This window comes from Terrapene carolina, unplaced genomic scaffold (assembly GCF_002925995.2).
Source record: "Terrapene carolina triunguis isolate 2854851 unplaced genomic scaffold, T_m_triunguis-2.0 Scaffold68, whole genome shotgun sequence".
NCBI classification, from domain to species: Eukaryota; Metazoa; Chordata; order Testudines; family Emydidae; genus Terrapene; species Terrapene triunguis.
Window position 1 is genome coordinate 10,652,291 of NW_020664419.1, and position 25,966 is coordinate 10,678,256.

Genomic DNA, 25,966 nt, shown 5'->3' on the forward strand with positions numbered 1-25,966 from the left:
CACTCACACCCTGACACACTCCTGGTACATGCACTCACACACTGAGGGGCTCCTGGCACACGCGCTCACACACTGAGGCGCTCCTGGCACACGCGCTCACATCCCGACACACTCCTGGCACACGCACTCACACACTGAGGCGCTCCTGGCACACACACTCACACCCAGGCACACTCACACACCCACTAGCTCACACAATCATCGGTCACACTAAGCACAGTGCATACACTCCCCTTCCCCCCGCCAGTCCAGCCAACCCCGCACGACGTCCAACGCTCGCTCTCGCTCCCGGTTGGTGGGGGTCGGCAGGGGGCGCTGCAGGCGCTCGGCTCCAGGCTCTCTCCCGCTGCCCCACTTCCGCCTAGCGTCCCGCCTGCCCGGAACTGACGTCAGTTGTGTTGCTGCGGCGCTTCCGGCGGCGGTGTTGGAGTGGGAGCCCGGCCGCGGAGCTCGGCGCGGGACATGGACATTCTCAAGGCGGAGATCAACAGGAAGCGGCAGCTGCTGGAGGAGAAGGAGCTAGTGGGGGTGCGGGGCCGGCGGCGCGGTGGGGATCGGGGCTGGATCGCGGCGGGGGCCCGGGATCGTTGACGGGTGGCGGGGAGGGGTCGGATCGCGGAGGGGGCCCGGGATCGTTGACGGGTGGCGGGGAGGGGTCGGATCGCGGAGGGGGCCCGGGATCGTTGACCGGTGGCGGGGAGGGGTCGCGGTGAGGCCCCGGGTGGGGCGCCGGGAGTGTGCGATGGACCCTGGTTCTTGTGGGACAGTGGGGGAGGATTTAGTTCCTGCCATTGACCCGCCCCATATCTCTTCCTCTAGCGATACCCCGACAGCCCCTCCTATGATAGAGACACACGCGAGATCCCTTGTTCCCATCATATTTATCCCCCCCCCCCCATGCACCTTGGACTGAAGGAAAATCTGAGTCCCCTTCAGTGAGGGGCACAAAACATCCCCCCCCCCACCCCCATCCTCAAGCTGTGTGTTATATTCTGCACTGTTAGGGGCAGGGGGCACAGTGAGGTGGCAACACTTGCAGTTGACCCAAAATGATTTCCCAGCACACTGTGTGAAGTGGGCCTGACAACTGTTACCTGGGGGATTGGCAGCCTTGTAAAGTTTGGGGTTGCTTCCCGTGAAATGGAGACAAAGGGAATTGTTCCAGGTTCTTTTCTCTTTGCCTCCCCCAGGCTTTTGCATTTACGTCACAGAGTTAAGCCCATTTCCTTGTTCATCAGTATATAGAGTTTTGTTGTTTACTATGCTAGCTGAGGTAACAAATCTGGAAAAGAAGCTAAAGTTTGCTGCTGAGTTTATTGCAAATGGTCTCAGGGGGAAGTTATTTTGGTGAACTCTGCATGAAGCTATAAAATAAAGTCTCTGAGGTGTGATCACGCAGTCCTGAGACTGGCAAAAATCCTCCTTAAAGTCAGTGTGGAGTCTGGCCACAGTGAGGACAGCAAGATCAGGAACTTTTAATCAAACTTGTTCCGTCACACATAGCCACACAAACCCATGGTTACATCACCTCCACCCTGATCTGGGAATTTTGTTTAGCTGTTGCACGCATCACAACACCCCAACTTTGCTGGCCATCTGATTTATTTTGTTCTTTAGATGATAAGCTTTTATGCTGAAAAATCCAGACTTTCATGTTGTTGTTGTTAGAAGAGCTGAGATTATATAGTAGCTGAGGATACTTTATATTAAGTATTGAGATGAGTACACCATAATATCAATTGCCATCATGGACAGGACATAGTTTACTTCAGAGGATTTGTTGCCTTTTTGTAGGCAGAGAGAGAGACTTTTGTGCTGGGTTTTATGCACTGGGTGTTTAGGGGTCCTAGAAAGCACTTGTACAATCACGGTTGCAAGCCGAGCTGTATTTGGACATGTCCACATAGTCCTGTCAAAAAACAGTTGTTTCTATGTGGATGCACTAAACTGTTTTTAGGAAGAAACACAACAGCTAGCTATTACAGACAAATGATATCCCTGAACAATGTCCCTGTTTAGCGTAGATACGCTCCCTGTCTCAAATGGTTTCAGAATCTTTTAAAAAGTTAGGCCTTCTCCTCAGTAGTGACGCAGCTACACTACTAGTTGAGACTGATTAAAATGGTTTCTTACACATTCAATTTTGTAGCATAGCTAGGACCTCCTCATGCACAGTAAAGTGTGTGTGTGTGTGGGGGGTGGGGAAGTTGTATAAACCAGTTTAAAGTCCTGATAATATGAAAGCAATAATAGATAGAGCAGCTTTTTCAAACCATCTGGGAGTTTTGTAGTGATTGTAGCTTTGTGCAGTATACTTACCAGCCAACCAGATTGTACAATTCTTATTAATATTACTCTGATGTAGTGACTGGCGTGAAAGGAAAGTAAATTGGGGGTGCCTTTGAGACTATTTTCCTCTGCGTAAGGAAATCTAGTTGGACTGGTCAAATCTTTGAGACATTACTGAACGGAGATTGGAATCAAGTTGTATAAAACTGCAAAACGTTGTTTTCCTCCTCTCTAGGGAAACAGAAAATATTTCAAGCGCAGTGAGCTAGCCAAGAAAGAAGAGGCAGCGTACTTTGAAAGATGTGGCTACAAGGTACTGTAATTACTCCTTCAGTGGTTTGTGTGCTCACTTTGTCTATATTTAATATCAACGTTCTAAATATTGTTGATGATAATTGTTGTTCTTTGTTCAATTTGTCAATGTGATACATTAGCCTGTAAATGAGAAGCCACCTGGAGAGGTATGAGTTTCCTAAAACATTTTTAATGCAGGAAAAAATGCATGATACATAGCTATTTAAGTTTGTGTTATGGTTTGGCTTTTTTTCTTGTGGAAAGCATGAAGTGGCTTGGGATCAAAGCTTGCCTTTTTCTTTTTAAATTGTGTTTTAGGCATGAATGCTGAATCTGGTATAGCCACCTTCCCTTATTTAAAAAAAAAAAAAAAAAGGCTAGCCTGTAAACTAAGAACTAGTTTAAGGTCTTCCTGTTGAAATATCCCAGAGAGATCAGCAGAGACAACATTGAGTGGGTGCTTTGGAAAAACCCAGGCAACTTGTTTAGTATGCAGATCGGTTATTGTTGTTCTTGGCCCAAAAGATCCAGTGCTTGAAAGAGTCCAACACAGCACTTACTTTCTTTCAGGCAAAAATAATAGCAATCTTAAACTCAGGGTGCATTTTGAAACAAATGAGTGATCTGGAAGGCTTTGTTTATTTCGTCTTTAACAGCATCAGTTAAGTAGTTTGCTGGAACTGACAGCGTGGTGGTTTATTTCAGGGGTGTGTGTGTGTGTGTGTGTGTATGAATAGGTAGGGAGGTACTCACTTCACTCTAAATTTGGATGCTTTAATAGACTCTTGTTTAATGTTTGCTAGTCAGAAATAAAAAGCCTTGTTTTTAGTAGAGCTTTACCCAGTTGGTCAGTCAATCCAACACCCTGCTCAGATACTGTATAATGTTTGGTCTTTATAGACATAAACATACAGTTTACTGGTAAGAAAGAACCATTGTGATCACTATACATGCATCAGAAACTGTTCTGAGAATCTAGTTACTGTACAGTCATTTCAGCTTGGAAAAGAGTAATGCTTTGTACTAGTTGTTTGAAGAACCATAAGTAAAAACTGTACTAGGGCTAGTGGTTCTAGCATAATTTCAGTCACTTGGGATAAGAAGGCCCATATATGTGAAAGGGGGGATGCTTGTAGATTTTTAGGTAACCTATAAAGGTTTTATTAGTTACTTAAACTGCAGGTGTTTCCAGCACTCATGTGTCATTTGAATCCAGTCCTGCATGTTTCAGATTTGTTATTTAAGTGCAGGATGTGGCTGATAAGAGATACAAACAAAAGTTAAGTTACCCAGGACTGGAGTTGGAATATCTATTTTGCTACAAGAATCTTCTTGAATTAAAACATGATCTTTAGAGAGGTTTTAAATGAGCTTTCTAGTTAACTTAGTGCTTTTCTAGAGCTTCCCAGATTTCTGCATTTGAATTTTTTTAATTTATGACTAAGGGGTAGAAAGTCGACTGATTTTTTTTTTTAAGCGGGTGCTTTGCTTTGCTTATACTGCGTTAGTAACGTAAGCATTTGACTCACTTGTAAAGAGAAAGCACTAAAGCAAAAATAATTGCAGCAAATTTATTGCTTGTAACTTTGAGTCCAGCTGACAGAATGGCTTAAATCTTCCCTCATATGCTGCTAACTGTTTGTTATAAACAAAAAATAAATGATTGTAGCCTAGAAATTGTAGAAATTCTTCTGACATTGAGGTGTATTTCTCTTTATGTGCTTCAACTAGTTCCTTTCTTATCTTTACTTATGGAGGTTTCTATTCCCCCCTCCTTGCAGTGATGAGTTTTATTTTCAGTAAGTATACTGTCCCCCACCTGCCTTTTAGATGCTAGCCATTGGCTTGATCCTCCATTGCTTGCTGGCCCAAAACTCCCATTGATATCAGTGGGCATTTTGGGTGAGTCAGCAATGCAAGATTGGTCCCCGTATTTGCTAGTGTAGCACTAAATACAGATTTGTGCCCTGGTCGTGTAGGTCCAAATAGGTAGACCCTTATGGTCATGCAGAGTCCTTCTAATTTCTCATTGCAGGATTGGGGGCTTGGCCAACAACAATATAAAAGCTTCATTTCTAGTCTGTCTAGGACATCCATCAAGTCATTGTTTTAGAGAAAACTAGAAACTGGAACCGGCTTAACATACAGTCGACATGCAGAGATGCCAACAAAATGTAATATGCTGTAGAATAAAATGGAAAATAAAAGTACCCTTTTAAAACCTAAGAAAGCATCTAGAAAGTTTCTACACTGCTCACCCGCATCCTCTGATTTTTTCCTTTGTTCCAGAAAATTACTAGCATCAATCTGCCCATCTGATTTTCATTTATTTTCAACAACTTGACATGTGTAACTTATAGCAGAGTTTTAAAGGACGCTGCATTGACATGAGTGCTGTCAGTCTTTAAGTACCTTTAATCATAAAAGTTTACAGCACTATGAAAACACCAAGTCATACAAGTAAGAAGTGGTTCCGCTTAATTCAAGAACCTCCTTTTCTGATGGAGGGGAACCGCTGATATGATGCTACAGCTATGATGAAGGGTTGGCATGTTTTTATGTTTTTGCAATGAACTATGTTCATTTGACAAATTCTTCTGAAAGAAGCATTTCCAAAAAAACAAGTCATTTTGCTGTTTGTATTCAAAATCCACTGTCTCTTTGCATTGCCTTAAAGTGGTCTCCTTCCCCATCCCTTAAAAGTGCACTTAGGGAAACACTGATATTTAATATTTAACACTGAGTAATAAGCTTAGGCATACTTCCATAGAAGGGTATACTGACATACGATTCTATCTGTATCGTTTTACTAGTATTGTGAGTATGCCTAGAAGCCTGATCACGATCAGGACCCATTGTGCTATACAGTTGCATAGTAAGAAGCAGCCCCTGTTCCAGAGAGTTTACAGTCTAACTATGTATACCTTTGAAACTATAGGTTTACTTCCCTGGATTTGTTATAATAGATATTGTTATTATATAGGTACAGCAGGAGGAGGAGGAGGAGAAACCAGTGACTTCATCAAATCCAGGGTTGGAGCTAGAGCTGGCAGAAGAGAAGTTACCCATGACTCTTTCCAGACAAGAGGTAAAATAAAATATCACAAACTAACCTGAGATTACAGCAAATCGATCTAAATTTCCCCATTAGGGTAACATTTCCTGATGCTCTGTAGCCGTCTATTCCAGGTTGTATCTGTCCTGCTACAGAATAATAGTTTTTAGTTAAATAATTGTAATCTCAGTGTTTACTGCCGTGGTTCTATCTAGTTCTCATACAAGGGCCTTCTTTTGTGATTGTGGAAAACACTGATGAGAGAGAGCAGTAGCAGTTAAATGCACTTCCCCACTCCCACCCCAAATCGCTGCATGAGTTCTTGCTTCTACTACCCTTCCAGATGATCTTTTGAACTATCTGATGAATATGGGATTAGAGGATTGAAGGCTGCAGGCTGAATTTTTTCAAGTTCTGTTTTTCCAGCTTGTGTGTCTGTGACTTGTTAGTCCAAATCCAAATCAAGACACAAACTAGGTTTTAAAAAATCGTTATACATCCCCCCCAAAAAGTTATGCTAAAGTTACTGATATGCTCTTTCACCTTTTTAAGAGTAAAAGTCTTACCAGATCATTGTTAGTAAAACAAAACCCCTCCCAAAAAAACAGTAGAGAGCTGGGAAATTCAGAGTTAAGTTAAATTTACAATAAACTTAAACATGTGGAAATTCAAAGTTAAGATACCCAGAGCATCTTAGCTGTGCCCCCTTAGCATTGCCAGACACCTGCCTTCTCTTTCTGGAGTGAAGTATCGAAAATGTGCACCCTAGGCTGTTGGTTTCTTGTTTGGTTTCATACATACAGTCTAGTATAGAATGTGATGTCCCATCACCATGCATCATAGCTCCACTCATAAGTACTGTAACTTCATCTGAGAGGAGTTTGCGTGTCAACATGCTAGCTCTGTATCCACTGATGTTTGACTAGCTGGCTGCCCCATGGAACCACAGGGCCCGATTTTGCAATGTGTACTGAAAGGTCAGTGCCTGTCCAAATACAGGAGTCTGTGCAAAGAACTGTGTTACAGAATGAACATCTCAAACTCTTCCAGCTGCTGCTTTTCCAGACAGTCCATTGCTATCCTAAAGTGGTGGCAGTGCCAATAGCATGTCCTATCAATCAGTGAGAGTGCTGCTTTGCCTGTATTAAATGTAAGCGACCAATGGGCCCTGTTGTTTGTTTGCACAAAAGGAAACCTAGACCAAATTAGCAAATTTGCAGTGAAGGTGATGAGGGAGGCTGTGTGATTTAGCAGGTAGTGCATGGAACTCGGATTGTAGTCTTGACACTACCTGTCATTTGGTATGTGACATTGGGTAAATTAATTTCTCTGCCTTGGTATACCCTTCTTTAAAATGAGGATATGTAAGTACCACATCAGAATATTGAAACTTAGTGTATTAATGTTTGTCCAGTGCTCTGAGATCCATGGATGAAAGGCTTCATGTAAGTCAGCCTTGCAAACACATCATGACATCTTAACAGCCCAAGCACCAAATCTACTCACCCACACTCATGTTGATGAAAAAGGTTTTTCTTGACCCAGTCTAATGGTTGAGTAGAATTTTGCAAAGTTTAAAGATACTGGATGGAATTCTCTCAAGCACCAAAATGATATAGATGCACAGGTACCATGGACAGCCAATGAGATTTGGGCTCTTAAGTCACTTGGGTGCTTTTAAAAATCCCACCCTCCAATCAAAGGTTTATATTCTTGCATATTAGTTCAAAATAAGTCAGTAAGAAACTCTAGGAGTCTGCTTGAGATTCTAAACAAAATTTAGATCAGTAATATTTGAATTGAAATGACCTTTAACTGAAATGCTATGGGAATTTTATATTTAAACCACAAAGTGGAACATTTTCCTGCTGCTGTTCAGAATGTAGCATTTCCCTTCCCTCCTGGCTTAGGTTGCTATTTTATGGTAAGTAAATGAAGAGATTTGGATTTTTTTCCCCCCCACTCTCTCCAATTTTGCATAAGGGATCACTTCATTGACTCTTTGCAGGTGATTCGGAGATTGAGAGAGAGAGGTGAACCAATCAGATTGTTTGGAGAAACAGATTATGATGCATTTCAGCGTTTGAGGAAGATAGAAATTCTTGCACCTGAAGTTAACAAGGTAAGACCAGATAAGTAACAGTTGTATGCGTAACTAGTTTTCTCTGAGCACTTACTGCACCTGAGGATTTTCATAAGGATGAAAAATCATAGAGCAATGAAAATTACCTTCAGTTCCCACCTATAAAGTCTCTGGGAGGATATTTTAAATATGATTTACTTTCTCTTGCCCTATTAAAATGCTCAAACTGGACATTTTAATTTGAAGAAAGTTTTCAGGGCTTTGAGTTGGAAAAGAGATCTCTGGAAGGTAGTGACATCAAAAGCTGTCCTGTTGCTTGCTTTCCAATTGTGGGGGGGGGGGGGTGGGGGGGGGGGGAGAAGAGTACATTATAGTCTTTTGTTCTGAAACTTTAACCTGCTATAATATAGGCATCCCTGTTTGGAGAAGAGTGTTTTGAATAGCTTGCCTCTGAGCAGAGACAGATTATTAACAGGAGGAGTGCACTGTTTCTGGTATGCAGTTACGTTTTTCCAAATTCCTTACTTCTAGATTTAAAAAATTAAACCTTTTTTCCAATGTAAAGTACAGTTCAGCTCTGAAAAGTGACTTAAGATAGCATCTTAGTTAACAGATATGTTCCTTGTGTGTTAGGGTTGGTCTACACATACAGCGGCATGCAAAGCACAGATAATGCACACCTAGCTAGCCCTAGTATAAATGTCCGTGTAGATGGTGAGGCATGTCTTAGGCAGGTAGAGCAGAGTAGAATGCCCTATATGCCCAAACCTCCAGGGGATAGTCCCTACATGGGCTCTCTAGACGTCCAAGCAGTGACTCCCACCTCTACACTGCCATTTTTAGCAGTGTAATGTTCCCTGCCACAGTCTTTCCCTACTGCAGTGAAAGGCTCCAGCAGCGGGGAAAGGCTGTGAGAGGGGAGAGGCAGCAGGAAAATCCAGCAGCACCCAGCTGCCGGAGCTTTCTCCGTTCTCTCCCCCTGCCAGTGCCTTTCACTGCCGTGTCTAGCTACACACCACAGTGACAAGTGTGGATGCAGCCCGCCTTTTTCTCTGGCGTGTAGCTACATGTGTAGTGCCTGTACTCTGTATGTCGCTGTAAGGGCAGACATAGCCTTAATCAGACATGATCTCTCAAGGAAGGAGATGTGTTTTAGAGTCTGTCTACCTGGGAGTGTGTCAGAGTACACTGCAGAACTTTTAGTGCATGATAGCAGGATGCACACATTGAGTTAGTGTGTGGCAGGCTTGTGCACTGTAATTCACATCCCAGCTTGCAGCACACTGACTCACCATGTAGACAAGCCCTGAATATTTCCCAGCGTACCCTGTTGGTATCTGCAACACAACTAGAAAGAGTGAGCTTCATTCTGTTCTCTCTCTCATTCATCATCAGCATTGTTTACTTAGGTACTGTTGACCTGAATTTTATGGGTTAGTTGTTATGGCTCGCCACTGACCGCATCCAACCAGAAGATTTATAGGTTCTTGTCCAATTCAAACTATAGGGTTCAAGAACTCAGAGAGTTCTATATCGGGAGAGGACTCTCGGGGTGCTTGTCAAAAACACTTACACTGAGGACAATACCAAATTGATAAAAACTTTGAGATTAACAAAAAAAAAAATAAATGCTATAAAACTTATGACTGCAAAACAGTAAAAGAATTCCAAAACTCCTGGTGGTAACATTCCTATTATAAGTACCTTAACTTAACATACTCACACACTTCCGTGAGGACCCGGTAATAGGAGGTGAAGGACCAGCCTTACTCCTGGCATGCCTGATAACATGATGGTGCTGGCTTTCCAAGTAGTTAGGAATGTTGAGTAGTTATACTATACTGCACAAGCTGAGCTGATAGTGTGATAGAATAATAGGTAGATAAAAAGATAGTCTATACAATATAGGAGAACAAAGACTAAAGAGGGAACTAAAGACTAAAAGAAGTGCTCAAAGTGCTAAATGAGAGCTCAAAGAGTGCTAAAAGAAAAGCTCCCTATGATATCCTTATAAGGTATTTTATAGGATCCTGACGCTATGTACTTAAGGCCCAACCTACTATACCCAAATCTTATTTCCGTACCCTAAGAAATTTATGGGTGCCCTTATCCTATAGGTTAGTGGATTATGACACTTACTCTCTCTATATTAATAAGGATTATCTCACTTCCAAAACTGCCAACCTAGGCTCTCTTGGCGACTTCCAAGTTGTGGTGTACCCTGCGGTTACCAACCGGTTGTAGATGCCAGATAAACCTGTTCAGTGTTGTGTATAGTTCCTCCCTTTGGTTCCCAAAGTTCGGGGACCATTCCTATCTGTGCTAAAGATTACCATTTTTTATGCTGACTTACTCTTAACTGATTATACTTTTAGCTATTTAGCAGATCTTACTGGATACACAGCGGTAGGCTTCTTGCATTTCAGCAAAACTTATTCTATGTATAATTATTAGGAAAAACATAACATATATGCCTCAACACATCCTAAATTCATAGGAATTAATACTGATAAAAAATAAGAATGAAATGGATTAATTCAGAAGGAGAAACGTATTATTTGATACAGCTGGCTGGATTAGAAGGATATAATAGCTAGCGAAGTAATCCGATGGGCTACAGTACTTAGGTGTCACTGGTTTGAAAACCCTCTCAAACCTGTCTAAGATCTCCATCAGGCTGCTAAACAGGGGCCTGCCACAGTCAATCTGGAACCCAGTGGTTTTGTGCAGTACCTGTGCCTTTCTTTTCCTCTCTGAAGACTTGAAGCAGGATAAACAAGACAAACGTTTGAAATAAGTCTTTCATTAATGGAAGCAGGACTGGGCTGTAAGGCAGTAAATAAAATTCATTCAGGAATTTTTTAACCCGTTTCAAGCCTGTGTAGTCATTTAGCCCCATTTCAGTAGGGCTGACGTTTAATCGCAGTTACCTCACGCGATTAACTCAAAAAAATGAATCGCAATTAATCGCACTGTTAAACAATGGAATACCAATTGAAATTTAAATATTTTTGGATGTTTTTCTGCATTTTCATATGTATTGATTTTAATTACAACACAGATTACCAAGTGTACAGTGTTCACTTTATATATTTTGATTGCAAATATTTGCACTGTAAAAATGATAAACAAAAAAATAGTATTTTTCAGTTCACCTCATACAAGTTCTGTAGTGCAATCTCTATCATGAAAGTGCAACTTACAAATGTAGGTTTTTTTTGTTACATAACTGCATTCATAAGTAAAACAATGTAAAAATTTTGAATCTACAAGTCCACTCAGTCCTACTTCTTGTTCAGCAAATCGCTAAGACAAACAAGTTTGTTTACACTTACGGGAGATAATGCTGCCCGCTTCTTAATTGCAATGTCACCTGAAAGTGAGAACAGGCATTCGCATGGCACTATTGTAGCTAGTGTTGCAAGATATTTACATGCCAGATGCGCTAAAGATTCATATGCCTCTTCATGCTTTGGCCATCATTCCAGAGGACATGCTTCCATTCTGATGATGCTTGTTAAAAAAAAGAATGCATTAATTAAATTTGTGACTGAATTCCTTGGGGGAGAATTGTATTTTCCCTGCTCTGTTTTACCCGCATTCTGCCATATGTTTCATGTTATAGCAGTCTCGGATGATGACCCAGCACATGATGTTTGTTTTAAGAACACTTTCACTGCAAATTTGACAAAATGCAAAGAAGATACCAATGTGAAATTTCTCAAGATAGCTACAGCACTCGACCCAAGATTTAAGAATCTGAAGTGCCTTCCAAAATCTGAGAGGGATGAAGTGTGGAGCATACTTTCAGAAGTCTTAAAAGTGCAACAAAGATGCAGAAACTACAGAACCTAAACCACCAAAAAAGAAAATCAACCTTCTGTTGGTGGCATCTGACTCAGATGGTGAAAATGAACATGCATTGGTCTGGACTGATTTGGATCGTTATCAAGCAGAACCCATCATAAGCATGGACGCATGTCCTCTGGAATGGTGGTTGAAGCATCTAGGGATATATGAATCTTTAGCGCATCTGGCATGTAAATATCTTGCGATGCCGGCTACAACAGTGCCACGCGAACGGCTGTTCTCACTTTCAGGTGACATTGTAAACAAGAAGCGGGCAGCATTATCTCCCGTAAGTGTAAACAAACTTGTTTGAGTGACTGGCTGAACAAGAAGTAGGACTGATTGGACTTGTAGGCTCTAAAGTTTTACATTATTTATTTTTGAATGCAGGGTTTTTTTGTACATAATTCTACATTTGTAAGTTCAACTTCCATGATAAACAGATTGCACTACAGTACTTGTAGTAGGTGAATTGAAAAATACTATTTCTTTTGTTTTTTACAGTGCAAATATTTGTAATAAAAATAAATATAAAGTGAGCTTTGTTTTCTGTGTTGTAATTGAAATCAATATATTTGAAAATGTAGAAAACATCCAAAAATATTTTAAAAAATTGTATTCTATTATTGTTTAACAGCGCGATTAATTGTGATTAATTTTTTTAATCGCGCGATTAATTGCGATTTTTTTAATCGCTTGACAGCCCTAGTTAAAAGCTATTTTGGTTCAAGTATCTGAAACTAACAAAAATGGTTGATTGAAGCACTACTAATAGTCAAGAGCAATTACTGAAAAGATGGAAATACACCTCTACCTTGATATAACACTGTCCTCGGGAGCCAAAAAATCTTACCGCGTTATAGGTGAAACCGCGTTATATCGAACTTGCTTTGATCTGCCGGAGTGTGCAGCCCCGCCCTCCCGGAGCGCTGCTTTACCGCGTTCTATCCGAATTCGTGTTATATCGGGTCACATTATATCGGGGTAGAGGTGTAAGTAGATAGCTGTACTCCAAACTATAGGAGTAAGGGAACTTGTCTCAGGGTAAGGCATATCCTATTGTCTTATTTACAGGCCTGTGCTATTTAGAGGACAGGTATTCCTTAGCATATGAGTAAGCACAAGTTTCACTTCTTTCTGTTACTAAAAACTTAGCACCAGACTGTAATCATAATGTGTCACCTTACTTCATGTTTTAATTGCACGTATTTTTTTGAATAAGTGAATTTAAACTTTTCACTGAATGTCTTCTTTCAATCACTGTTGTGTTTTAAAAAAGGCAACAATCTTTATATATACTAAAGGGGACAGTGCACAGAGGTTTGGAGTCATTGTAAATAAATGTCAGTGTTTGTTCAGGGCAGAGTAGACGGCTGGATGAGGCCCCACTGATGTATTTCTTGTGTTTGTGAGTTTATTGCTCATGAAAGGTACCATACTGATAGCCCTGAAAGCTGAGTCAAGCCTTCTTGCTTTTCTGCTGAAAATATCAGTGTGCGCTGGTTGGTTTTTTTCTTAGTCTGTGATCCTGCAGAGACTTATATAGGTGGTTAATTTTAAGCATGCAAGTGATTCCGTTGAGTGCATCCAGTAACAGCTGGCATGTCTATGGGGATCTGGTGTCATCAGCCGTTTGGCCATGAAGGGAACCCTCTGCAGCTCTGCTGTCACGACCCTGTTCGCTCACTCACCAGCCAGGAGTGCGGGAGCCATCCCCAGGCAGAAGCTGTTCAGCAGCAGTGTGACTTCTCCTGCAGCTGGGGGCTCATCGTTCTCCTTACAGTTCTGGCCAGGGATCTCTGCTCCACTGGCCCAGGACAACCTCTGCTTCCCTTGCACTCTGGTGTCTTGGACTGCTCGGCCGCACAGGGAACCCCCCTGCAGCCCTGCTCTCAGCACTGCCCTAACCTCAATCCCAGTCCTACCCCCCAAAACTGTAAAAGTAGAAATACCGTAGGTTTGGCAGAATTCAATGTTTTTCTAATTTTGGTTATTTTTATCTTTTTTAATTTTAAGATCTTTTTTCTATTATTAACTACCGTATATACTCGTTCATACGCCGAATTTTTTTAGTAAAAAAGGGAAGCATCAGAGAAGGGGGTCGGCTTATGAACAGGTACAGAGAGGGAGAGGTGGGACACAGCCCCTCCCCCCCAACAGAGGGGGCAAGGAGAGGCAGCACAGCCAGCAGAGCCAGAAGGGAAGAGGCGGGGCCAGAGTCTCTGCGCTTCTGGCCACGCTGCTCTCTCCCGAGCCTCCGAAGCAGCTGCAGCTCCGGGGCTGGCAGGCTGCAGCCGTACCACCCGGCCCCGCCCGCCGGAGCAGGCTATATTTGTCTCCTCAGGATTTGGCTCTTAATGAACAAATGTGGTAAGCTTCCTTTGATTATCAAAAATAAAATAAGATTGTGATTATCTAGTAACTATTTCTTCTCCCTTTCCTAGGGCTTGAGAAATGATTTAAAGGCAGCTTTGGATAAGATTGACCAGCAGTATCTGAATGAAATTGTAGGTGGTCAGGAACCAGGAGAAGAAGACACCCAGAATGATCTGAAAGTCCATGAAGAAAATACTACTATTGAAGAATTGGAGGTATGCAGTGAGGGGGTTTTAACTCTGTTTTTCAATACAGTTCTGTGTCATTGTACTGTTATAGAGAAATGTAAGGGCTGGTTTTAAACACAGGTTCCCTAGAGCACCAACATCAAAGAGTACCTTTGTGATAGATGGTCTCTTCCACCAAGAGTCACATTAATACTCAGGTTACTCTCTGTCCCAAAGGACCAGTCACTTACTCCAGTCAGGTGCACCTTGGATCTCACAAAAAAGACAATGCTTGTAGCCAATCCTATAATAAACTATCTAAAGGTTTATTAAATAGGAAAAAGAAATGAGTTATCTACAAGATTAAAGGAGATAAACATATATACACAAATGAGTTACAGTCTTAAATTTCAAAAGATAATAGAAGCTTCTGTAATAAGCAAGCTGAGGATCCCTTGCTTATGCTTAGGAAACCTTACCTTTGAGTCCAAACAGCATAGAGATACAGTTCCTTCTTGTTAGGGGTTAGTTAGCTAGTTCCAGTTAGTTTCCTCACTGGAAACTCAGCTGACAGGAGGAATTCACTTCCTCCTCTTCTTCACAGCCCGGGAAGGGCAAAACAACAAACATTTTTTGTCCTCTTTAATGTTCCACGATAGTCTGGTGTCGATGGACCTTCCCTCTGGGACAGGACATAACTAATTTTATTGGGGACCAGCACTTCACGCAGGTGAATGACTCTCTCCTGTCCCTTACACAGTCAGAAGCTTACAATACAAATGCTCAAATATTACCTTACAATATGGGATATAGATGTTATAAGTGAGATTAGTGCAGGCAGCAACTCACAAACATTCAATAAAGTCTGTACGCATACTTATAATCCTAATACCTATTTTAACAAAACTAGCACACGGGTGAGCCAGACTCCAGCTATGTATTTGTCTTTCAGTTGAGTGTAGCCATAGCCTAAGGGCTAGTCTATAGTACGGGGAGAGGGGATTGAGCTAAGTTATGCAACTTCAGCTACGTGAATAACGTAACTGAAGTCGACGTCCTTAGATCTACTCACTGTGGTGTCTTCACTGCAGTGTGTCGACGGGAGATGCTCTCCCGTCGATTCCCCTTGCACTTCTCGTTGAGGTGGAGTACCGGAGATGACGCTAGAGCGATCGGCACTCAATTTATCGCATCTATACTAGACACGATAAATCGACCCCGATGGATCGATTGCTGCCCGTCGATCCGGCCGGTAGTGTAGACAAGCCCTAAGACTTATACCCTTAATTGTCAAACTCTTTGCAGAAGTTAATCCTTTTAACATCCCTTGAAAGGTATGTTAAAGGGCAACACCCTGATTTATAACTTGGAGCTCATTCATCGATTGCAAGGCCAGAAGAGGCCATTGTGATTATCTAGTCTGACCTCCTGTATAACACAGGTCAGAGAACTTCCCCAAAATAATTCCGAGAGCAAATCTTTAGAAAAGCATCCAATCTTGATTTAAAAATGGTCAGTGATGGGGTGAATCCACCACAACCCATAATAAGTTGTTCCAGTGGTTAATTACTCTCACTGTTAAAAATGTATGCCTTATTTCCAGTCTGAATTTGGTTAACTTCAGTTTACAGCCATTAGATCACGTTACACCTTTCTCTGCTAGATTGAAGAGTCCATTATTAAATATTTGTTCCCCATGTGATACTTATAGACTGTGAGCAAGTCACCCCTTAACCTTCCCTTTTGTTAAGCGAAATAGATTGAGCTTCTTGAGGCATGTTTTCCAAGAGTTATGTTAATTTAATTTTGCAAGGCGTACAGTTTCTGGCCTATACACTCGTTTAACTAGTTTTTTTCTCTTTTCTATAGGAGTACTAATAATCACTAATTATGATGGAGAGGGGGCTAATGTTTTAAAACCTTATTTTCCATTGTTTAACTTTGTCAAATATGACCTTTTGGATCTGTATTTGTACCAGCTCGGTCTGGGCTAAGAAGTGAATATTTTTGGAAAGTTTTTATATTTGTTTGGCCGTTTTAGCGGTATCTGAACATACATCCACAATTTTATGCCGTTAAACTGAGTTGAGGTTGAACAATAAAATGCTGTTTAAAGGGACATGACAGGTTAGGTTCTAAATTTGGGTTTTATTTTAAAAACAAAACCACAATTTTAGGAAAGAATTAAAAATTAAATTCATGAAATTAAATATATATATATATATACCCGGGAAAGGGTCTTTTTAAGAATTTCCATGATAGTGTTAACCACCGTGACATTTCAGGAGGGGTAGTAGTGTCTGAGAGCCTGAAAGTGAAGTTAAAATGAAAAACTGACCCTGTTAAGAGAAATGTAAAAAAGTAAACAGAAGCTGAATAGTATAAACAGTGGAATAACTTCAAGGTGACTGTTGAGTTTTTGGCAACATTGAGCACCCACAATTCCCATTGAAATCCATTTGAGCTATGGGTGCTGAGCACCTTTGCAAATCAGGCCAATTATTAATAGTCAAGGGATGCTTTTAGATTCAAAATCATTCTTTAGGTTTCTGAAATGTAAAACTGGTTCTTCATCACTCGATGTCATTCATAGTTTCATGGATGTTGATGACATGTGCTGGGTTATTGTCATTCTGTTCCCAAAATGTTTTAGACTGCTGGCTGTAAAAATTGCATTTCAAAACCCTGGTGATTCATCTGACAACTTTCCTTTTTTGACAAATATATATCACAGAAGGATGAGGAATTGCTTTGGCTTTTCCCCCCCCTCTTTCAGGCTTTGGGAGAATCCTTAGGACAAGGTGATGATCACAAAGACATGGACATCATAACCAAATTCTTGAAGGTAAAGAACTTTAACTTGGTTAATTAGTTATATTGGAGCAGTAGCAAAGAGACAGATGTGGCAGAAGATAATCAGGATAGAAATGCCGGTTGTGGTTATTCTGCATGTTAGTTTTTATTTCCACACTTAGGGTGAGATTCTCAAAAGTGCTCAGCGCCCAGGAGTTCTTATTATTTTCAGCAGGAGCTGGTGGGTGCTTAGCACTTACGAAGAATAGGTCCTTATTTTCCAGTCTTCATTAACGTGGTTTTGGTTATGCCTTGTCCTGTGACAATGAATTCAGTAGCAATTGTTCTTAAATTCAGAAAGATTAAGCAGGATTATGGTCACTATGTACAAATATGGTGCATACAAAAATTACCATTTTTTAAAAAGAAAAGCAGTGCATATTGGAGAAAATGAAATTCCATCTGTTTTCAACAGATTTAATAAGGGAATTAAAGAGAATTCCACTTGCCTCCGCCTATGGCTTCACTAAGGAAACTCATGTTTAGGCAACTAGTGTAAAGTAAACTGCTTTCCTGGCAAGAAACCCACATGGCGTTTCAGTCATATATCTTGGTCCTCAGGTAACTAATTAGATTATCGAAAGTCTCTTGACCTTTGAGCCGTAACTAGTCATGTGAGTTGGTATATTGAGTGTTTTTTGACGGTAACCAGACATAAGAATTTTAAGATAACACTGGCTCAGGATTGTTCTCTCTCTCTGACAGTTCAGGTATTAAAGTGAGGGCAAGTTGGACGTGTTGGCTGAGCTTTTGAGGCCCTACGTTCAATTCAGTGGTGTTTCTATGTTCATCTGGAATGCGTTAATGCTGCAAAATTTCAGGGAATGCTGTATGCAGGTGTAGGGGAAACTGAGGGCACACAGAGCTCCTGCCATGGGGGGAAAGGGTGGAACAGGATGGGGGGCACACACAACCCCTGGTGGTAGGGAGAGGGAAGGGTGGCACACTGCTTTTGGCATGGGAAGAGATTTCAGGGAGTCCCAGAAATAGAGGCAGATGAGAGGGTGGCGCACCGGGCGAGAATAGACAGATGCAGGGAGCTCCTGGTGTGTCAATGAGTTTGACCTGCACAAACTATGAAGTGTGGTGCCCCTAGTCATGTATTCAACTTCACATACAATGTGTTTAACATTCTGTGGGCCTTGGTCTGAAGGGAGTGCTGGGCGCATGTCCATTCCAAGTGAGCCTGAGGCTGTTGGCATCTCCCACCTACATCTCTGCTTTCAATTTATAGCCCATCTTGCCTCCATCCCTGATGTCCACCTCAGCATCTCCCTAGTTTCCTTCTGCCTCTCCTCTTCGTACCTTGGTACCTGCCACCTCTTATGGCATGTCTGGTTCCTTGCCTCTTTTCATTCAAGTCCCTCCTGAAACCCTGCTTTTTTCAGTTTTGACATTTGTGCTGCACTTTTATGCAGACGTTTTACTGGTGTAGCCACTAGGTGGCACCGTGGCATAAATTTACTTCTTCCTTTTACAGTTTCTTCTGGGCGTCTGGGCAAAGGAGTTGAACGCCAGAGAGGATTACGTGAAACGTGGTGTGCAGGGGAAACTAAACAGCGCCACACAAAAGCAGACAGAATCCTATCTGAGACCTCTCTTCAGAAAACTGCGGAAAAGGGTGAGGGATCTTCAAAACGACAGGGCCCAGCAGGACTTCTCTTAACCTCTGCTTCCTAACTGCGTAGTGCTCCTCGTTGATAGTAAGATTGACTCCACTTCCCCATCTGTACAATGGAGACACAGACGCTAAGTGACTTGCTCAAGGTCATTCAGTGACAGTTGGGAACAGAACCCCGGTCTCTGACTCCCACTCCTGTTTAACCACTGAATCCTAGTGCCTGCCTAAAATAAATGCCCATTGTCTTCCCAAATGTCATAATGTGTATCTATGATCCAATGGGTTCCTTATGTGGTCGAGAACCTGGGTTTTATTCACAACTCTGGCACAAGTCACATAACCTCTGTGTGCCTCAGTTACCTCATTTGTACCAGTGGTTTTCAAACATTTTAGGCTACATACCCCTTTCCAAATAATGTAGTCTACCACATATCCCCATCTGAGATAGGGTCACAATATACCTATGATTAGATAGCCAAGAGTTACTAAATAAAGTGCGTTGTGTGCCAATACAGGATTTTTCTTGCGTGCCCCCTGACGAGAGCTCGCATACCCCAGTTTGAAAACCTCTGATTTATACAATGGAGATATTTATCCTCTTTAAAGGGCTTGAGATTTGTGGCCACAAAGTTTTGTGTAAGTGCAAAATACGATCGCTTTCAAAAGCTATGTATTGCTCAGAAGTAAAACTAATGTTTTTTCCTCTTTCAGACTCTCCCTGCAGACATCAAAGAATCAATAACAGATATTATTAAATTCATGTTGCAAAGGGAATACGTGAAGGTATGCTTACTTATAAGCTTTTCAAGTGTTCAAACCATGTAGTATTAATTAGCTGATATACTGTGAATGTTTCACATTTAGCTTCTCAAAGGCATGTCGTTAGAGAGAACACATGTTCAAACAAAACTGACATCAGCCTCTGCTGGTTAGGCACCAGGTAAAGGGATGTGGGGAATTCACTCATTGTATAGTTCCTGGAACTGAATGGCACGTTTCCAGGTTCTGGTATGGTATTTAATTCTCAGGAAAAGAGAGCAGCTTGGAAAGAGTCTTGGATACATCTCCTGCTTTATGGTCAAACTCTGCTTGATTTACAGTCTGAGAGACTGTGTTGAAGTCAGTGCAGTTGCAAGTCCAGGCAAAATCTTGCTGTAAATGATTATATTAACTTGCAGAGGAAACTTGAATGGGAATTTCAACATTCTCTCTCAATTAATACCACATTATGTGTATGAGTGCTGTATGTAAAATATTGAACACACGTAAGACCTTGTCCCTCCCTACATCCTGTATTGGACATACCCACATCAGTAGTCTTGTATAAGCTTAAAGAGGGGGTGATATTGAGGGTAAATTATTGAAAAGTTTTGTGGACAAAGTGTGCTTAAAGGAGGAGTTTGGCAAACAAGAACAATCAAAGTGTTTGAGTGTTCTGTAGCCACCTCCAGAAATGAAAATGGAATGCCAATGGTATTTCTATACTAACTTGTGTGGGTGGCAGGGGAAATGGAGCCTTGTAATTCCCCTCACTTTCCCAGCATTATGAGAAGACTTGTGAGGATTTGGGATAATCTGCCTAATAAACAAGCCTGATTTTGTCTCTCTGACTTTCTTAAAATTTGCTGGCCTAGGGCAAGTTTAATTCAAGTCACTTTAAGGCTAAAGTGTATTTTTCAGTTATGCTTTGTGTATTCTAAAAGATCCCCTTCTAACTCATTGCTAAGGAAAGCAATAAGCCTATGGTATATTATGTTGGTGAATCAGCTGTGCCTGTCTGTTTCTCAGGTGCATGATTTTATACTCACTAAGTCGACTGAACTGGGCATTTTAAATACACACTTGGAAGCTTTTGTGAGGCTTGGAACTTTTAAAAACACATTGTCTCCTTCTTGATTTTCACACTGTCCCCCATCTCAGTTCGTAGCAAGAGTTGTCCTTTGTCACGTTCTGCTGTCTTGGATACTCTTTGGTTTGTACAGAATGGTGTACATTATGCATGCTATGTATTTAATTACATCCAAATATGTTAAAAGAATGTTAAGGTAGCAAAATCAAGCACTTGAAAATGGGGAAATGCCGGAATTAAGGCAAACGATTAACCTCTGCATCACATACCACGCTGTGTCAAAGCAGGAACAGATTCCAGTTCTCCAGAGTGGAGTTCAACTTCCTTAACCAGGAGGCCATCCTTTCTCTTCCTACAATCCCCTGCCTCATTCGTTGCACATCTTCCAACTTCCTCCTACAAACAGCATCCTTCACTACACAGCCCTGACTCATGCTAGCCTGTGCACTAAATGAGGCAGGAGTCCTGTGGAAAATATAGTATGTGATCATGTAATTCTGACATTTCCCAACTTTTGATTGTTACAATTGCAAAAGTAAGCATTCTTTGAACATTTTGCATACAATTTCCTAATTTAAAAAAAGCCCTCAAAAAAAAATTTCATTGTGTGAAATCATACTGACCCCTCCCCCCCCAGCATGAGCTGGATATAGATCTTTTGATCTACAGCGCAGACCTCTGTTACTTGACCTAATTGAGTAACTGGTAGCAATAGTAGGCTGTTATCCTCTGGACCAGTCACTAGAGCGGGGGATAAGACTCAGACTTTGCCAGGGGGTTTCACAGCTCGTTGCTGGCAGCAGAGGAATGTAGATTTCCAGGTTCTTCAGGCCAGTGGTGTATTGACTCTAGACCCTATGCTTTTAGCCTGTCTGTCTCATTCTGCTTTTCTAAGTATTTATAACCTTTTTTTCTTCAGGCTAATGACGCCTACCTTCAGATGGCCATTGGAAATGCTCCTTGGCCTATTGGCGTCACTATGGTTGGCATCCATGCCCGAACTGGCCGGGAAAAGATTTTCTCTAAGCATGTGGCCCATGTTTTGAATGACGAGACTCAGAGGAAATATATTCAGGTAAGGGCTTAAGGAGTGTTAGACTGGATTCCAGAGGCTTCACGTTAAAAGTTAGGAAGACCTTTGAATAGTGCAAATTTTATAAGCACAAATGATATGGCAAAAATAAAAGGTGGTAGGTACTGGCTGTTGCCTTTTGGCTCTGACCAAATGCATGATCAGTTTAATAACCAAGGCATCCTGGACCCGTTGGGGCTCTCCTGCTGTGGCTTAGAAATGGAGTCTAAGAAGTCTTTTTCCATCACCTATCATGATTCTACATTACGGCTGAAATAACTACAAACACATGCCTCAGTCTCCTTGGCTCCATCATTTTCTAACCTGTAGCATTAACATCACATATTGTGTGGAGTTTATGATACTGTTGTTGAATTGACTAAACAGTGAAACAAGTTTCCACCTTGGTGGTGTATTTCTGCAGCCAGACAAACGCGGTGGTTCTCTTAGTGTAACTCTCCTTAAAGGGACATCAATTCGAAATGGGTACAACATTCCAGGTTCATAGAGAGCCCCCTGATAAATTATGTCCTGAACTTAAAGACTGATTCCTTTAAGAATTGGTGTACAAGCTTTTCTCACCCCTGTTGATGTATGGTAGGGTCCCTCAACAGGTGGTTTCTGAGAGAATTACCCCTCTCCTGGTCCCATATATATACATGTTCGGCTGCTGCGGCAGCAGCCCTGAAGTAAAGCCCTCCCACCTTCTCTATGGGACCTGCAGAAATAGTTCCATGGGGCAAGGAACTTCCCTACTAGACAGTGACCTCTACCCTCTGGGCCCTTTTGAGCAGTCCTTCCTGACGCAATACCAAGACTCCCATGGCTTCCAGCTCCTGCTATGAACCATGATGCCATCTCTGCTGTCACATTACTCTGGGGGGAAAAGAAGAGTATCTTTTATCTTGCTGATCATCTGAGGAAATGTCTTCCGCACACTCCCCCTGTTTTGGACGTTCACAGAAGCCAGCGGTGGCCCTGTAACTAGGGGATGTCGCTTAAAGGAAAAGGAAGTGTCACTCAGATTGCTTTTGGGGTCCCTGATTGGAGGGAGTGTTTGAAGCTCTGTAAAGGGGGTTTTCTGAAATACCTCAAGTTAAGCTTCAGTGTCTTCATGCCATTCTCTCTGAAAATACTGTACTTAGAGGCCTTCAGGCACTCAAGTCAGAGGAGGGTCTCTACCCTGGGGGCTAAAAACTGAGCTCTGATGGTGGCTTTAATATAAATTTCCTCTGTAGCCTTGGGAAGTCCCTCCATTTATGTCCCTCCTTCTCTAACGTGGGGATAATCCTTACCCCAGAGGGCAATGTGATATCCTCTTCGAGTAGCCTTCTCAAGTTGCAGCGTATTTGACTATCCTGCAGAAGTTTCTCTTCCCATTATCTCTAATACAGGGTAAATTCATCTGCCGAGGGGATCCTTGTGTACATCTCCCAACTGTGCAGATTTCTGTACAAATCCGTCCCAATCCTCCTTCACTGTGGGAAGAATTTTCAGGACTATGCTGCTCCACCACATGGCTAACTGTACAGCCATATGCAGGGTCAGCTTTAATTGTGTGTGCGCTTTGTCTTAGCTGCCAACACACAGGATATTCTTTAGTAGATACTGTTTGAATGTGGGTTATGCAATATCTTTGCTGCTCAGCCCAACAATATCAGGTGCACTTTGATTTGTTTGCTAGAAGTCCAGGGTTACAGCATCCAAACCAAAGGGTGATCATTTAGGGCTTCTGATTTTTGGTTTTAATTGATAAACACCAGTAAAACACCCCTGTTTTAAAATAAAATAAAATAAAATAAATGGTGTTTATCCAATAAGCCCTGGGAAAACACTGGAAATGGTTACTTGTCTCTAAGCCCTTGTCTACGTGGAGCAGTAACGTGCCCTACGGGGCATGGCTTTTAAAGCGCTTTAACATATTGCGCGTTAATTGGACCACGCAGACCCTGCTGGTGCGCAGTATAGGTTCCCTAGTGCACTTTAACCTAGTGTTGTTCGAAGCTGTACTACATTAAAGTGCAGTGATTCTCAACCAGCAGTCCAGGGCCCCTTGGGGGCCCATGATCAGGTTTCAGGGGGCCACCAAACAGGGCCTCACTGGGGCCCAGGGTAGAAAACCGAAGCCCCCGCGCATGGGGCTGAAGCCCAGGGCCCTGAGCCCTGCCACCCTGTAGCCTGAGCAATGTAGCTTTGTGTGGGGGCTTGTGGCATGGGGCCCCAGGCAGTTGCCCTGCTTGCAACCCCCTAATGCTGGCCCTGGCTTTTATATGCAGAAAATCAGTTACTGTGACACAGGTGGGCCATGGAATTTTTATAGCATGTTGGGGGGGAGGGGGGCTCGGAAAGAAAAAGGTTGAGAACCCCTGTACTAGGGAACGTTACAAAGAGTTTCCTCATTATAGTATTTACTACTGTAATGAGTAATGTATGTAATATACATTACAGTATCTAAAAAGAGAGCCCAGAAACATTTTTGGACATCTACATAAAACTCAAAAATTACTAAAAATCCCCCCCTCCCCAATGAAATTAATGAACCCCGAAAGCCAGAAACCCTTGTGATAATGGACAGCGCCAGGCCATTTCCAGAAATGTCACTTACCACAGAAGGGCCAAAGCTCCTACAGTGCTGGGGCTAGACCTTCTGCCAAGTCATGTCTCCTGTCAGCTAGAGGTCACGTTCCAATCTAAAGCAGCAGAGGTTGCAGAATTTATGGCAGGCATGTGTCACACCTGCCAGCTAGTGGTACCTTGCCATTGCTAGATTGCAGCCTAGCATGCCACAACCGACGCTGGGGTCACTTTACTCTTCACTCCGTGTGCTGTTCACGTGGGATTTTTTTAGGATACTGTCCGATAGCTTAGGCAGTAGTAGTGTACCCAGGATAAGAGAGAGACAAGGTGGGTGAGGCAATATCTTTTATTGGACCAACTTCTGTTGGTGTGAGAGAGATACGCTTTCGAGCTTACACAGAGCTCTTCTTCAGTCTTTTAATTTTAAACCTGAGTTTAATATAAGAAGCAAAAAGTGTAAATGGTGAAAGTAATCATCACAGTTAACCTGATAGTGCCAGTTTCCTCTCCTGGAGGAGGTAACCACTTTCCTAAGGTCTAAAGAGCTAGTGAAAGCTAGTGATATTTGTTGTCCCATGAATCTGTTTGAACGATGGACTAAATTAATAAATTATGCCCCACTATTCCCTCTGCTGTTTGGAGCATTCAGCAAATCCTTTCCCTGCAGTTACCCTGTCCAAGAGACGTGTCTCTCCTGGAAGATGCCTAACTTTTTGAAAAACCTGGTCACACTGGTGTGGGTCGCTTCTGTGCCCTAAACTCAGAATTGACCAGGAAATGGTTAAGTTGGTTTGATTGCTGCTGGTTTATTACAGACCTCTCCTTGTTTTCTTGACTTTCTAGGGGTTGAAGAGGCTCATGACCATTTGCCAGAAACACTTCCCAACAGACCCATCCAAATGTGTGGAGTACAATGCCTTGTGAGTCCCTCGGCTGCCCACGGCGTAAATCATTTTCTGCTCTCCAAGACCCAGAGAAAGAGGAGAGAACAGCCCAGACTTTGCTTGAAATCAACCAGAAACTTGGGTTGGGCCTGGAGCAATAGCATAAAGCCAAGGGCTTTGTCTAGAGCTTTCTACAAACCACATCTATTTACATTTCTTTTAAGCACTGTGTACATTACACTCAACAGATCCTGAACCCATTTGGTATTTTTTTTTTCGGGGGAAGGGGTGGGGTGCGGTGGTCTTTATTTTAATTATTCTGGAAATCATAGGGGCCGAACATTATTTCTTTTCCCACAGCTCAGAAGCTTAGGTCACGGTCATCTGTTGCTTTTATTGGACCCTTTCCAATTGAGGTTGGCATGGGCAGATGATTAGAAGGAAACAGTTGAAACCGAATTCTAATTATTTCTGTAAATATGAACATTTCAGTGTCTAATCTTTCATGTGGTATTTATCAGAAAAAAGACACATATATTTCTCAGCTAAAAAGTACAGCCAAACTGGTAAAAGTTTTTGATCTTGAATGGATCTGTTTGTTTTGGTTTGGTTTTTTTTGTCATGGAGCTTTTAATATGAGCCTTATGAACTTGGAGTAAGGAATCTTTGGGCTCTTTAGGTTTTCAAGTTCTGTTTTACACATCTGGAGAAGATTGCAGCCTGCTGGACATTGCCGTTAGAATAATTAGTGGTGGAAACAAGACCTCCCATGGCCAGGTACAGTATTTCAAGCAGGCGCCGAGCTTTGCTATCATGCACCTTGAGTAGGGAGGAGTGGGAATGATGCTCCCTCATTTACCTGTACTACAGAGACAGTGGAATATTGAATGCTTGTTGAAGTCGAAGCAATAGTGATTCCTCCGTGCTCAGCAGCCAGGTTGTCCTTCCAATGTGCCTTAGCCCTGTCCTGGAGAGACATTTCCAGGGTTTGGAGGGT

General features: G+C 42.1%; 1 protein-coding gene across 4 annotated transcripts; it reads left to right on the forward strand.

Moving 5' to 3' along the window:
- The first annotated feature begins 389 nt into the window (after window positions 1-389).
- Window positions 390-25,560, forward strand: PRPF18 (pre-mRNA processing factor 18). Of its 4 annotated transcripts, none has more exons than XM_024212522.2 (11): window positions 390-528; window positions 2,525-2,602; window positions 2,724-2,750; window positions 5,567-5,671; window positions 7,647-7,760; window positions 14,015-14,161; window positions 16,848-16,958; window positions 18,447-18,587; window positions 19,299-19,370; window positions 21,356-21,511; window positions 24,929-25,560. In XM_024212522.2, the coding sequence occupies exons 1-11, from the start codon at window positions 463-465 to the stop codon at window positions 25,007-25,009; spliced, it is 1,098 nt and encodes a 365-aa protein (XP_024068290.1). In that variant the 5' UTR covers window positions 390-462; the 3' UTR covers window positions 25,010-25,560. The 4 variants fall into 4 exon arrangements, with proteins under 4 accessions (XP_024068290.1, XP_024068292.1, XP_024068291.1 ...); XM_024212524.2 differs by having other exon boundaries at window positions 16,890-16,958; XM_024212523.2 differs by lacking the exon at window positions 2,724-2,750.
- Window positions 25,561-25,966: the final 406 nt, after the last annotated feature.